Source organism: Sabethes cyaneus, chromosome 2, assembly GCF_943734655.1.
Source record: "Sabethes cyaneus chromosome 2, idSabCyanKW18_F2, whole genome shotgun sequence".
Lineage (NCBI taxonomy): Eukaryota > Metazoa > Arthropoda > Insecta > Diptera > Culicidae > Sabethes > Sabethes cyaneus.
In genome coordinates this window covers 164,463,080-164,475,809 of record NC_071354.1, presented here as the reverse complement: position 1 = coordinate 164,475,809, position 12,730 = coordinate 164,463,080, and the positions used below count along the sequence as shown (strand labels likewise).

The window sequence follows — 12,730 nt, the reverse complement described above, 5'->3', positions numbered from 1 at the left end:
TACCGATTAAACCGTCATTTCAAATTTGGGCTTAGTTGGGAATGTCTCCGTTTTGGTCAAAGTGGTGTTTTTTTGACGAAAGAAGGGCAATTCCCAAGGGTAAGTCGCTGAGAGCATTCCGTTCACCTCATTCATAGAAACTTTGTTCAGTCTGTGCCTTACTGTGCCGCTGAGGTGCTGATCGTGTGAAACCTGTCAAATTCGCCTGCGCCCAGCCAGACTGTTTTGATCGTTTTGACAATAACAAACATTGACAGGGCTGCCAATTTCTAACATTTCAAATTTTAAATGTCAAAAAGGTGAGCCACAGTGTGCCATGAACTGTGAAATGATTGTACCGCAATTGTAATCAATGAGACAAGCTGTTCCCTAAATTGAGCCTGCAACAATGTTCTAAGCGACTTGCAATTCCCCATAAACAATACTTGCTACTTCGAGGGACACCTATGTTGCTTTTTGATATTTTAGAATATCGATCATAGATGGTGCTAGTGTTCAGGCTAAATGTGAGGTACGATAATTTTTGTTGATTTTTCTTCCAAGAGTTATGTCTGTTTGTCTGTGATAAAATTATGCAAAAAAAATCACCCGACATTTGTGAGCTAAATTTAAATAAGTTATCGTGTCACAATCATCGGCAGAGCGATCGAGCAGACATACAGCTGAAAAAGGGTTACGCGGTACCGGTATGGGTGGAGGTGTACGAAACAATTGAAAATAGAATTAACAAAAGGGCGAATGTCGCAAGCGTAAACAAACCGAGTGAGGGTTGATTTTCCTATGCTGGTCCAGCAACAAGTAACTCTCACTCGTTTTGTTTACATTTGCGACATTCGCCCTTTTGTTAATTCTATCTAGAATTATTAAAAATGTCGACCAACATTTGAAAGGGGCGGAAGAGCCAACTGTCAAACAGACCGAGCGAGAGTTATTTTTTGCTGGAGCAGCATAGGAAAATGAACTCTCACTCGTTCTGTTTGACAGTTGGCTTATCCGCCCCTTTCAAATGTTGGTCGACAAATCGTTACAAGGGGGTGGGGGGTTCATGAAATTGACGTTTTTGGCGTTATGTAATATTTGAACGGCTCCTTAAAGTGTGTAGTGTACTGTGCTGAATAATAATGTGTCGGATTCGTTTGACAACTTCAGCCCCATCATCATTTTGATTTATTCATGCTGTCAAAATGCCAAACAAAAAAATGAATAGTCAATCAGCAGCAGCAGAAAACGCAAGGCAGGAGGCGCAGATCCAGAGGTTTCTGATGAGTACGGAGTACGGATCGCCTTCGTATAATGGTGTCGTGAGGTCGCCTTTTTCGATTGTTCGTATAGCAGATTGAAAATATCACGAACAAAGTGATTTGATTTTATGTTGCAGTGAATTTATCTGCTTATCATTATGAACTGTGATTATCATCTGTACCTAGTGGAATGTTTTGTTTGATCCAAAGTGCTCCATTTTGCTCGCCCCGAAAGCCGAAGGAAAGATTTGTGTTGTAATTGTTTGAAAAGCAGCCAAGTGTTGTCGTTGGAAAAGAGAAAAAACTATCAGGGTAATGATAATTGTTTATTGCATATTGCGTACAAGTGTAACAACACAAAAACGAATAAATTGATGTATATGAGATGAAAAAAAGCTAAGCAATGAAAGTGAATTTGCTTTGAGTGATTGTACAAACAGTTCTGGTTCTTCAAGGCTGTTGTGTTCGTAATTGCTGATAAGTTGAGCTTTGTAAGGATGGGCGCAGTGTGGAAAAGAGCTGTTGGAAACTGCGTCTAGTTTAGCGGCCGATAACATCAGCATAGTAGGATCTCTGCCAAGTGTTTCCTAGATGTACTCTACACAACGCAGATTAAAGGTCATCGCTAAAGCTTAGCGGCGGAAACTGATAGAAAGGTACGGATTTAACACTTTCCTAGCAAGTATATGCATACCTAAATCACAAAGCAGCAGATGTTATAATCGTTTACTAGTAGAGAATGATGGACATCCTGCCGCTACAGAAATACTGTGATAATCTTTGTTGACATTCGGTTGCTGCTATTACTACCAAGTTGTACATTCTTTGTACTGTGCTAAATAAATAATCGATCGAATAGAGGCGGTCGAGAGGAATGTTTCGTTCTGTTTTTTTTTTATTCCTCTTTCGTGGACCCTCCTCTATCCTAATCGATTAAAATAGAAACCAACTTTCACAGTGATTTGGCAGTGGAACCAAAATTTGGTTACTGTAAAACTAATTGGGTTATATTTCAAAGAAATTTTATAGGCTAAGAAATAGTATTTCCTAAAGGATTCTAAGAAAAATACATTAAAATTTTCGGCCATTGCTCAACGCAAAGCTAGTTATTCTGACATGGTCATGGTACAGCTGGCGAACAATGAATGATTCATAACCGTGTTGATAAGGCAAGCTCACTCGTAATCGAGGTGCGATTTGTATGATAAGGTCTAAAGAAACACTTCAGTGCAATAAACTGTTTCTGTTTCTTTCTTCACAGATATGTGAATATTTCCAGTCTAGCTATCTAATTCTTTATTGATTATTGTATGAGAAATCATCGTTAATCGTTATAATACAGGAATGTAAGAGTATTAAGTGCAGATTTATTATTGCAACTTCTATAGTTTACTTCCGCTAAGCGGATGAAGCTGCGGTGCTACATTGCGTCTGATTTAGTAGTAAGTGAATAAATCAAGTGATGTTTTTCAACACTGTGGTACATTTTATCGTACAAACACGATTTAATACGATTTTTCTAAATATAGGGTATTGCGGAGTTTCCACTTATTTAGAGTCCCACGCGAAAATTATTAGTGTGGTTATTTTATGCGTTTGCCACACATATTTAGCAATTTGAACCATTAGTTTTTCGTTATTGCCTCCCCACTGCACCCCTCCTTGCTTGACAAGCATATTTTCAATGTATTTAGTAAGCACAGGATAATTATTATTAAAAAACGACTTTGTGTAGGACTTGTAAAATTGCTGCCAGGTGCAATAACTTCGGTATAAAGTACATTTTGATTTTTAAGTTGTACGTTATATCGAATTGTACGTTGTATCGAAGCACTCCTAAAAAACTCAAAAATATAGCTCATATTACTTTATTTTATTACTGATTGACTACGTTTAATGAATAATGATAATATAATCAATTTCCTGTATGCAGTCTTGTATATTTACTCCTTTTAAAGATATAATATTTTGCAAATAGTAAGAGATAGACAGGTGCTTTATTCAGCAGAGTTGCTGATTTTTGTATCTTCTACAACTTTTTCGACGATAAAGAATTTTTTGGATGCATTCTAAAAAAACAAAATTTTGTATCACCCTAATAGGTAGATTCATGGTCACACTAATAGTGTAATAAGATGCGCTGCATTTCAATAATAAACTTCTCTAAAGACATTACCCTTGAAAAATTACGCAGTTTTTACGTAATAGCTAAACCTGGAAAAGTCAGGGAATTTTATTTTCACCGGATAATCGACACCCTGATCTGTCAAATGACGTCACCTTGATTTGGTCTATTGCATTTTCAACTGAAGTTGTTTTAACTTTTAACTGAATATTTTAAGCTTTTTTGTTGATCTTTTCACTCATTTTTATTGCATCTATTGTATCAGAGTTGAATAGAGTTATAATAAATAGTTTCTAAATAGTCTCTAGGAGTGTATGACCTTGAGATCTTCATTTTCATTTCTAGAACTCTATGATCACTTTGGTGTATCAGACTCTCAACTAGGGATGCTATACTTGTTTTACCAAAATCGGTTTTACCGGTATTACCGGTCTATTTTCCAATACCTAATTACCGGTTTTCCAACGATCAAAAACCGGCATTTTTTGCATGATTAAATAATAACTCAAGAAGCCCGGTAAAACTTTTAATGCATATGGTAAACTTAATTTCATGATTGAAGGTTCTACAATTAATAACTTAATTAGGTAGTTCTTCCAACGGGAAACCCCGAAATACCTCACCGCTGTCAGCAGTGCCACTCTCCGCTTTCAGTTTGTACTCCGCCAAATATCATCCGCAGCATCCTCCGGTTAAACACGACAATGGCGCGTATTTCTACTGTGAACGGCCAAGTCCGTGAAGAACTATCGGTTAAATTAGTGGTGCCCAGGCATAAGCGTAGTGCGGGCCAAATCAGGTCGCCTCATGAGTCCGCGGGCCGCAATGACCTCTGGCCATTCTTTCGTATACTAAAATGTAAAATAGGCGGCAGCAAAAGCCGATTTTTAGCAATCACCACAAGATTTAAACCGCAGAGCAATCAGATCTTCAATATGCACGAGGTACTACGACTGAACTGAGTGACCCTGTGTCTTCAAAAAAATTATTCATAAGTCTGCCATCCCTCAAATTAGCCCGCGGGCCGCGCTTTGGCCGTCACTGGGTTAAATAATGGTTTTGTACATTGTCAGCTTCGTACGGCGACGTATGCTTCTTGATCGCAGCGTTTTGCGAAGGGCAAAGTAGGTCCGATTTCTTGCTTATATGCGCTAAATAATTAACCCTTAAATGCGCACGCTGAAAAAATTTATTTAAAAGGAAACTTACTTAAAGGAACTACCGGTAAACATAATTTACTTTGAGGATGTTTTTCACTATGTTGTTTTAAAGCAACATTGCGCATTTAAGGGTTAAGAATATTGCACAACAAAAGAAATGAAATCTTCAGTGAAAATTAACGGAGTACTCTAGAGAAATGTTAGAACACATCACGGAAGAGAAATTCGTTCGGTTGCTAGTACAAACTGGAATAGAAAAAACTTTATGATTAGTTTGAATAACCTGTTGGCAGGGCTGAGCCAATTCTACGGGCTCCAATCATCGCCTCGAAAGTCTCTGTCCGATCTAAGAAGCAAGAGTACGCTTTACTTAAGCGACGAGGAATTCATAAAAAAAGAAGAAATTTTTGCAGTGCTAGTACCAGTCTTGGCTGCTGTCGAAATCCTGCACCGAAAAAATTGCAAACTCTACGAACCCTGAAACTACTCTCGGAACACCTTTCAGGTATCGCACCACTGCTGTTCGAGTAATTTCGGAGAGAGTTCGTATACAGAGATACCTCGATATAAGACAATTTATAATTTCTAAAAGTTGTCTTATATCGAATTGTCTTATATCGAGGTTGTTTTATAACGAGGCTGTCTTATATCGAGGTATCCCTGTATTTGAATTTATTCGTTTTATAATTAACCGCACCATTTGTGATGACTTTGTAATATTCTTCGAGGCATTGTGGATGTTTTGATAATAAAATTTTGCAAGGTTTTATTATTTTAAAAGTCAAAGGAATAAATTCAGAAATCGAGCAGGCAGAGGAACCGAATCAACTGAACTTTCAGTATTAATTTGTCATAAATGTCAGTATCTAAGCCGCTTATTAAAAGCTCTTAAACAAAGGTTTTCCTATGCCACACTTCTGATTTACCGTTAGGAATTGTTCTTTCTTTCTCAGTGGAAACCGAATGAAGTTTCTTTACCTCCAGAAGTTTTTTCATAAAAAAAAGTTTTTTCTCGTTTAAAAGATGACACGGTAATTTCTCTCCGCATTTTAAATATCATTTTGCTAATGAATTAGTCAATTGAGGCCGACGCAGCGCTAACATCAAACGGCATTGGTGGACCGAGAAAAATAGCATTTAAAAAATCTTGATTATTTCTTAAACAACTCTACAAAATAGTTTTTCGAATACATCATTCGATGTAAAACCTGTATCTGATATGATATGTCACTACAGTTGAGTATTCAAAAGCATCTAATAAAAGCGCACTCCCATTGAAAGTTTTGCTTCGTCTTTTTTCTCTCTCTAGTGCGCTGGCTTGGCCTTAATTATGTCTAAAGAAATTGAGTACCATTGATTATGGAAAGATCTTCTCTAAATCATATAATTTTTTAATGTAATTTACCGGTATTGCATGTATGAATACCGGCAAACCGGTTTTCGAGATTCCCCGGTATTGGTATTTCTACTCTCAACCTTCCACTTACAAAAACATGACCAAGTTACTTAACAATCCTGAAGATTTGCAGGCTTCTATAGAACATATTAGGCAAATACAGAAGCAAAATTAAAATATTTAGCGCATGCCAGTGCAGTATTTCAACGTACCTTGTTACACGGGGCAAGTTGAAACGTCGCAAATACGCATCTAAAATTTTAATATTCGGTTTATTTAAAACAATTATTATTTGTTATTTTTCATCGATAGTCATTGGACTAAGCTAATAAATAACACAAGCAGATTTGGAAATAGTTATTTTATAGTTTTATTAGAGAACTTTGAAGACCAACTTTGAAAAAATCGTTTCCAATAGCCCCGGTGTACCTTACAACAAACTATGCGCTCATGGCAACTACACCATGTGGTTGAAAAAATTCAATGCAATCTATAAAACAAAACCAACGTTGTGACGTGGACATCGTCCTCTTTCTCGTTCATTCAATAACTCTGGTTTGTCTATCAATTAAAACGTGCACCAGACGAATGTTTAAAGAAAATTTTGATCCCGTTTCTACAAAAACATCACGCAGATGGACAATACGTGTTGTAGCCGCATAACGCCAAAAAACACAATCGTTCCAGAATACCCATTCGATACCATTTGTACCCAAAAACCACGACTCGACAAATCTGTCTCAGTACGCCCAGTCGAAGATTTCTTCGGGATTTTGAGCTCCTTGGTGTACAAAAATATCTAGAGAGCCACGAATAGCAGACAGTTGACTGGTAGAATCAAGAGACGCATTCGCAAAGTTGACATGACGGCCGTACAACGTTCCTGTTCCGACATCAAACGGAAGCTTCGCCGAACAGCCGATTATGGACCGCTTTCACATGTACACTAATTTTTTTCTACAATGGATAATGTATCTTTAATTTCGGTAAATCAGATCTTCTTCATGTATTTTTGTCTTTTTTTGACAGCTTGAGAAAAAATTCGTAATACTAATACTTGTGCGATCTGCCCAACCTATGCTTTATTATCATTGGCTGTAGTCATCTGCTGAGCAAAAAAACCGAAAATGAAACCTGGCTGCATGGGAGTAGTATGACTTTTTCATTGTGCAACTTCTACTGATACAATAGTTTGAAAATTGACTAATAAATACGCCGGCACGACCAAGAGGCTATACTACATGGGAGAAAGAAGAAATATTGGTCCGATACTTATTGTTGTTAGAGATCGCGGTTACACTGTATCTCCACAAGTATCACACGCTAGGATATGTATTAGCAGGGGCAGGCACAGATCAGAGTTCATCTTGGTAGATGATATGATCCAATGAAACATAAAGTCTCGTTTGGAACACTCGTGCGATGTATCTGGGCCTGAATTCGATACATTCTAAACTATACAGCAAATGTACAGGGCAAAAATATTATTCTATGGACATTTATTTCTATAAAAAAATGTATGGTGCAGTCCCGCGAAAATCCACAGTGCCAAGGACGGAAAATATTGCGTCCGTCTTGTTAGACGATTTATGAAGATGAAGTTGACGATTTATCGCAATAGATAATGAAATTTACGTCCGCAAAGTCTCTGGACGCTAAATCATAATGCTTTAATTTGATTTGATGTTTTCTAGCGGATTCAAGGTAACGATATCGGAGACCTGATCAAAATCACGCGTTCAAATTCGTTTCAAAACCGTCACGTTGGAAACTTCACTTCGCGAATTTACCGTACCGTACATCCGTACAAAACAAAAATCACGCAAATAACGTGTCTGGGTGCCTGGGCACCAAGTTGCGGACTTGTATTTTCGGACAACGTAGTGTAAATTATCGAATACATTTAGTTTACGTGCTCAATAATACAAACTACTATTAAAAACTGTCGGCTCGAATTTAACAACTGCGTAATTGTCACGGCTTCGGAAAAATGTCGTTGTCAAAGTTTTTGTCACGAACGAGGCACAAAAGCAAACGATGCTGAACTCCCTTAGAATAAAATACTCAGAACTTGAACACCTTAGCACCACTAGCAACTAGCAATAATTTGTTCTGATAAATGATTACAGCAAAATTATATTTAGAGCACCGACCACCGCGAAACAATACCAAATTTTTAGCGATTTTTATGACGACCAAACCAAGCACGATAAAACCATTTCAATTTTCAAGCATTTCTTGAAGCAAATGTGTAGTGATATAGCTCCCTACAAGTTACTGTATGCCAATTCAATATCTTTTAATGACTTAAATTCACGATAGTTTTTTTGAAGAGTAATGGTCGGAAAAACCCATTTCCTATTTTTTCGCTGCAGTTATGCATATCTAGGAAGCCAAGTATTGCAGAGTAAATGTTATGTTGTTAATGCAACAACAGCAGAGCAGATAAGAAGTTATCTATCCAGGAAATTATCTGAAAGGTTTTTCATATTTTTTGGTTCGGTGGTCCTACCATTGATGAAGGGACGGTAGGGGAAAGTAATGAAAAGTTTTTTGAAATAAAGGGGAAAGAGTGGAAAGGTGAGGGGGGAGGGAGTTATTGGTAGCAACGCTTAACTGTTACATTATGTCCAACGTTGTGACTCCTACCTTTTGTCCAAGGCTGGAAGGTGCATGGGTCGAACCAAGCTATAATCTGAGATTATAACCGGATTCGAACCATCAACAACCTCCAGGGCATGTGGCTCGCTGGTACTTGTACCTTTGAACTATAGAGGCGCTGGACGCTGGGACTTTTCATTACATTCCCCTACCGTCCCTTCATCAATTGTAGAACCACCGTTTCAAAAAATATTAATATATGTTTGACCGCATTTCAAGGTCAAGACTAAAAACACGAGGTTTAGGCTAAGATTTTTCACAAAATTTTCCACGGTGGTGGAAAACTCCAAGGAAAAGTGAGACCAACTTTGCCATTTTTTGGAAACTTAAAAATATTCTTTACGTTACTATACTTTCTTCTGGTTGGTAATAACATTTTCAAGATAGTTTAATGAATTGCTTTTACTAAAACACCCGAAAATAAAGTTTAGTTGATTCCGTTGATTCACGATATCTAGCGATTTCTTTTTCCACGTACCAGTTGACCTCGAAACGATGGGCTATCTAGCCGGTCGTCGTATGTTCGAAACTGACCTGGAGAGGCTGTTAGAGTGACTGAATCATAACACTAGCCCCGTAATTTTCCTGTATTCTAACACTGCAAAGTCCGTTGAATAAAAACAGAACCTCAGGTTTCGAAACTGAATGTTATTTTCTTACAAAAGTTTTATTCTACGATGCTTGGCTCAAAACTTGAATTTTAGAAATATGCGATGTCCGAGGAAAATTTCGCTTGGAGTTTTCTGGAAAAATACGAAACCTCGAGGTTTTTAAATATTGTTCTAATTAATAAGTTCGTAATATTCTGAAACTGTTCGGTCCGTTTTGTGCGATAATTTTGAAAAATGCCCAAGTAATATTCGGACATCACAATGTCTGGGAAAAATGTGAGGCCTGGTGTTCTTCCTGTAGAATCACTTTTTCGTGAATCTTCTCATATTGTGCATGTTTTTCGCGCAGCGGGGGCGCCCACATATCTCAAAACCAAGCAGTTTATGTAATTTTCATTATTATCATAATAAATACAAACTACTTATGTATTCTACTTTTTTTTTTACTGATAAAACAATCCTTTCCTATTTTTTTGTCTTTCTGCAGAAACACACAATGGTGCACAGTGGTGCGTTCTATTCGCACTACCTGTTGCGGCCACCACCATCATCATTGCCAGCAATATATCAGATTCAGTTATCCGCCAGTAACTGCTGCCGTCATCGAAAATTTGCAGTTCCTTGGAAGTTCATTCTGCCATCAGTGTCACAACAGACGAGATCTGTGTTAAGCGAGAGGAAAGTCAATACGGAATTGTTGCACCTGTTGTCGTTGGTAATTTTGCAAGACGAGCAGCAGCAGCTATTAAATAATAAGATTCTGTACAGACCAGACGGATTGGTGTTACAGGATCACTTTTAGAGCTCCCAATACAGCAAGTAGGGAAAATCCTACGCAATTCGAGAAAGAAAAATCAGAGATTATTGCTACAATATTAGGAATCATACTAGTTAATAGATTAAGTGTAGTAAAACCTAGCCAGGTTTTTGGCGAAAGCCATGTATTCCGACAGTATCTCGGAACTAGACACGATAGCTAATGTGATCGGTCTGCGGGGTGTGGGTACTAGTACGTTGACCAAGTTTGTGGATATGTGGTACCACGTCTTCCTGTGGGCTTTATTTTCGTCGATTATCATTCACACCGGCGCAGCGGTGATTGCGTTCGTAACGCTGCGCAAACACAAATTCGGGCGATTTTTCTCAATTTTTATTCTGGTGATGGGTGTAGTTTCACCGGTTACCGGCGGCACTGTTAGCAGTGCCACCATTGCCTTTGTACATAGAGCCTCGAATCTGCCGATGTCGCCCATACTGGCCATGGTATATGGGGTCGGTCAAACAATCTTATCCGCGTGTCTCGGCTTCACAAGAGTTCTTGCGACACTGTAAATGCATATAGTATCCCTTTTCGTGTGGTTAGTGTTTTTTAGACACTTAGAAACCCACAAACTCACACATGCAACAAACACACATCTAAATTATTGTACTAGTAGAAATTCTAAATAGATCAGATACAACATAGACAAAATGTTGGTCATTTTACGATAGACCAGGTTTTTATCAAAATGCGGAAGAGAAGAAGAAAAAAGCAAGCGAACATAGTCTCCTCTACACGGAGGACAACTATATTATGGCCATAGACGACGAAGAAAAGGCAAAAAAGTGTGAAGCTCGTACAAGCGAATATGGTAATCTGGAAAGACTATAAAGAATGCTACTAAAAATGTAGTATGACAGCTAATGGAGAGGCAACAAAGCGATAATAAAGTGGATGCTAAAACAGCAAGAAAGATCAGTGATATACACCTAATTAAACCTAATTATTAGCGAAACATTAAATGGGATAAACACACCTAGTTAAAGGAATAAAACGCCACTATAACGAAAAACCATAAATGTACTATCATCATTATCTATTTCTGCATATGACAAAACGAAAATCAGATACCGTGCTTTCACTTCACAATTCATTTGTCTCATTTGTTACTATTATTATTATTTTGAAGTTTTCCTATCCTATCGCTAAATATGTACTCTTAAGAATTAGCCTGTCTCCCAAGTGTATATCGTCCAGCATATCTATAATAACAGCAGAGCAATGGGAAGCAGTTATTTATTTTTTCTGCTTGAAGTCGGCAGTCTGTCTCTTTCTCTGTTCCCCTCTCATAAACACACGCACAGTCACTCAAACAATTAGATTTGCACTTTTTCGTTCATCTTACATGATATTCTAACTATCTATAGGTATGACTAGACGAGATAAGTTGTGTAAATTTTTCTCTCACTAGTTCTGGCAAAAAGCCTGTATGTATATTTTGATTTGATCTTATTCTTTCGAGAAGAGGAATGTAAAATAATATAGGGATGTGCATCTTAGTCGTTCTAAGCTAAACTTAGAAATCAATATGGTTCAGTTCGAGTGTTTGTAATAAGGGAAAATAAAAAGGCGAACAAAGGAAGAGATGGTATAAACCTTGAGTTTAAGCTAAAGTCAAATTCTCTCTAAATATAAAGTAATCAACATACATTAAGAGAAATGAAATACAACAACCACAAAACAAAGAAACTCCTTCTAGAGACTTAGAATGGAGCCGGTTTTAATCGTAATAAATGAATGAATGAATAAATGAACCATCAAAGTCAATAAATTGATAGTGAGTTTGAAAATTGTCACCCTACTTACTTACTGGTCTGCGTCCATCGATTCGGCAACATAAATGGTACAAATTATAGACCTTCGCTGTTGAAGAACTCCCTCCCGCGACTTTTATGTCACCAGGAAAGGTTCTTCCGTAAGTTCTTAAGAGTGTGTATATTATTGGATTGGTTGTGGCCCTGGTCTGGCTCTTCAGTAACCCGAAGTTCTACTAATGCAATGTTGAATAACTACTTAGGTCATATGATATTGATGAGATTTTTCATTGACATTTATTTTCAGACTAGCTGACCCGACAAACTTCGTATTGCCACAAATTAACCTGTGTTGTACATAAGTCATGAATCTCGGATGATCTTTGTCCCAATCGCGAGTTTTGCAAGTTTCTGAGGAGTTCAACCTTAGATGATTCATTTTGGCAGTTACGTAACTATGAAAGCATCCCAAGTAACCAATAAGCATCACCAATGCTATTCAAATATAGGCCAATAAGCATCGTCGCCTTAAATGCTATTTTGACAAAATATACAGCTATTTTACTGATAACCTTCTTATAGTGCTGACAATGCTAATTTAGAGCTAATTACCGACACGAAGCCGACACGTCAATAAGCTAACATACAATAACGTGCAGTAAAAAATGCCAGATACGCTGATTTGCTGCTTACGTTAAGGCTTATTAGTTACCTGGAATGGGCAGTTTAATATACAAATTTGCAATTTTTCCTCACAGTAAAGTAGAAAACAACTCCCTTGTCCCCTCATTGCATAGCCAGAAAGCGGATAGTAATATTCGCCATGATTGTACAACATTACACCGAATATCATTTTACGAAAAACCTTAAGCGGAATGTACCATTTCACGGAAAACTTTTTTGTGAAAAGTACCATTTCGCGATCCTCTCCTTACTCGCTGTCGCTCGTTCCAGGAAATCCA

The 12,730-nt window shown here is 37.6% G+C and overlaps 1 protein-coding gene across 1 annotated transcript; it reads left to right on the top strand.

Annotated features, from left to right (window-relative positions):
* Positions 1–10,133: 10,133 nt before the first annotated feature.
* On the top strand, positions 10,134–10,526 carry LOC128736292 (transmembrane protein 170A). Its single transcript, XM_053830767.1, has one exon. The coding sequence runs from the start codon at positions 10,134–10,136 to the stop codon at positions 10,524–10,526; it is 393 nt and encodes a 130-aa protein (XP_053686742.1).
* Positions 10,527–12,730: the final 2,204 nt, after the last annotated feature.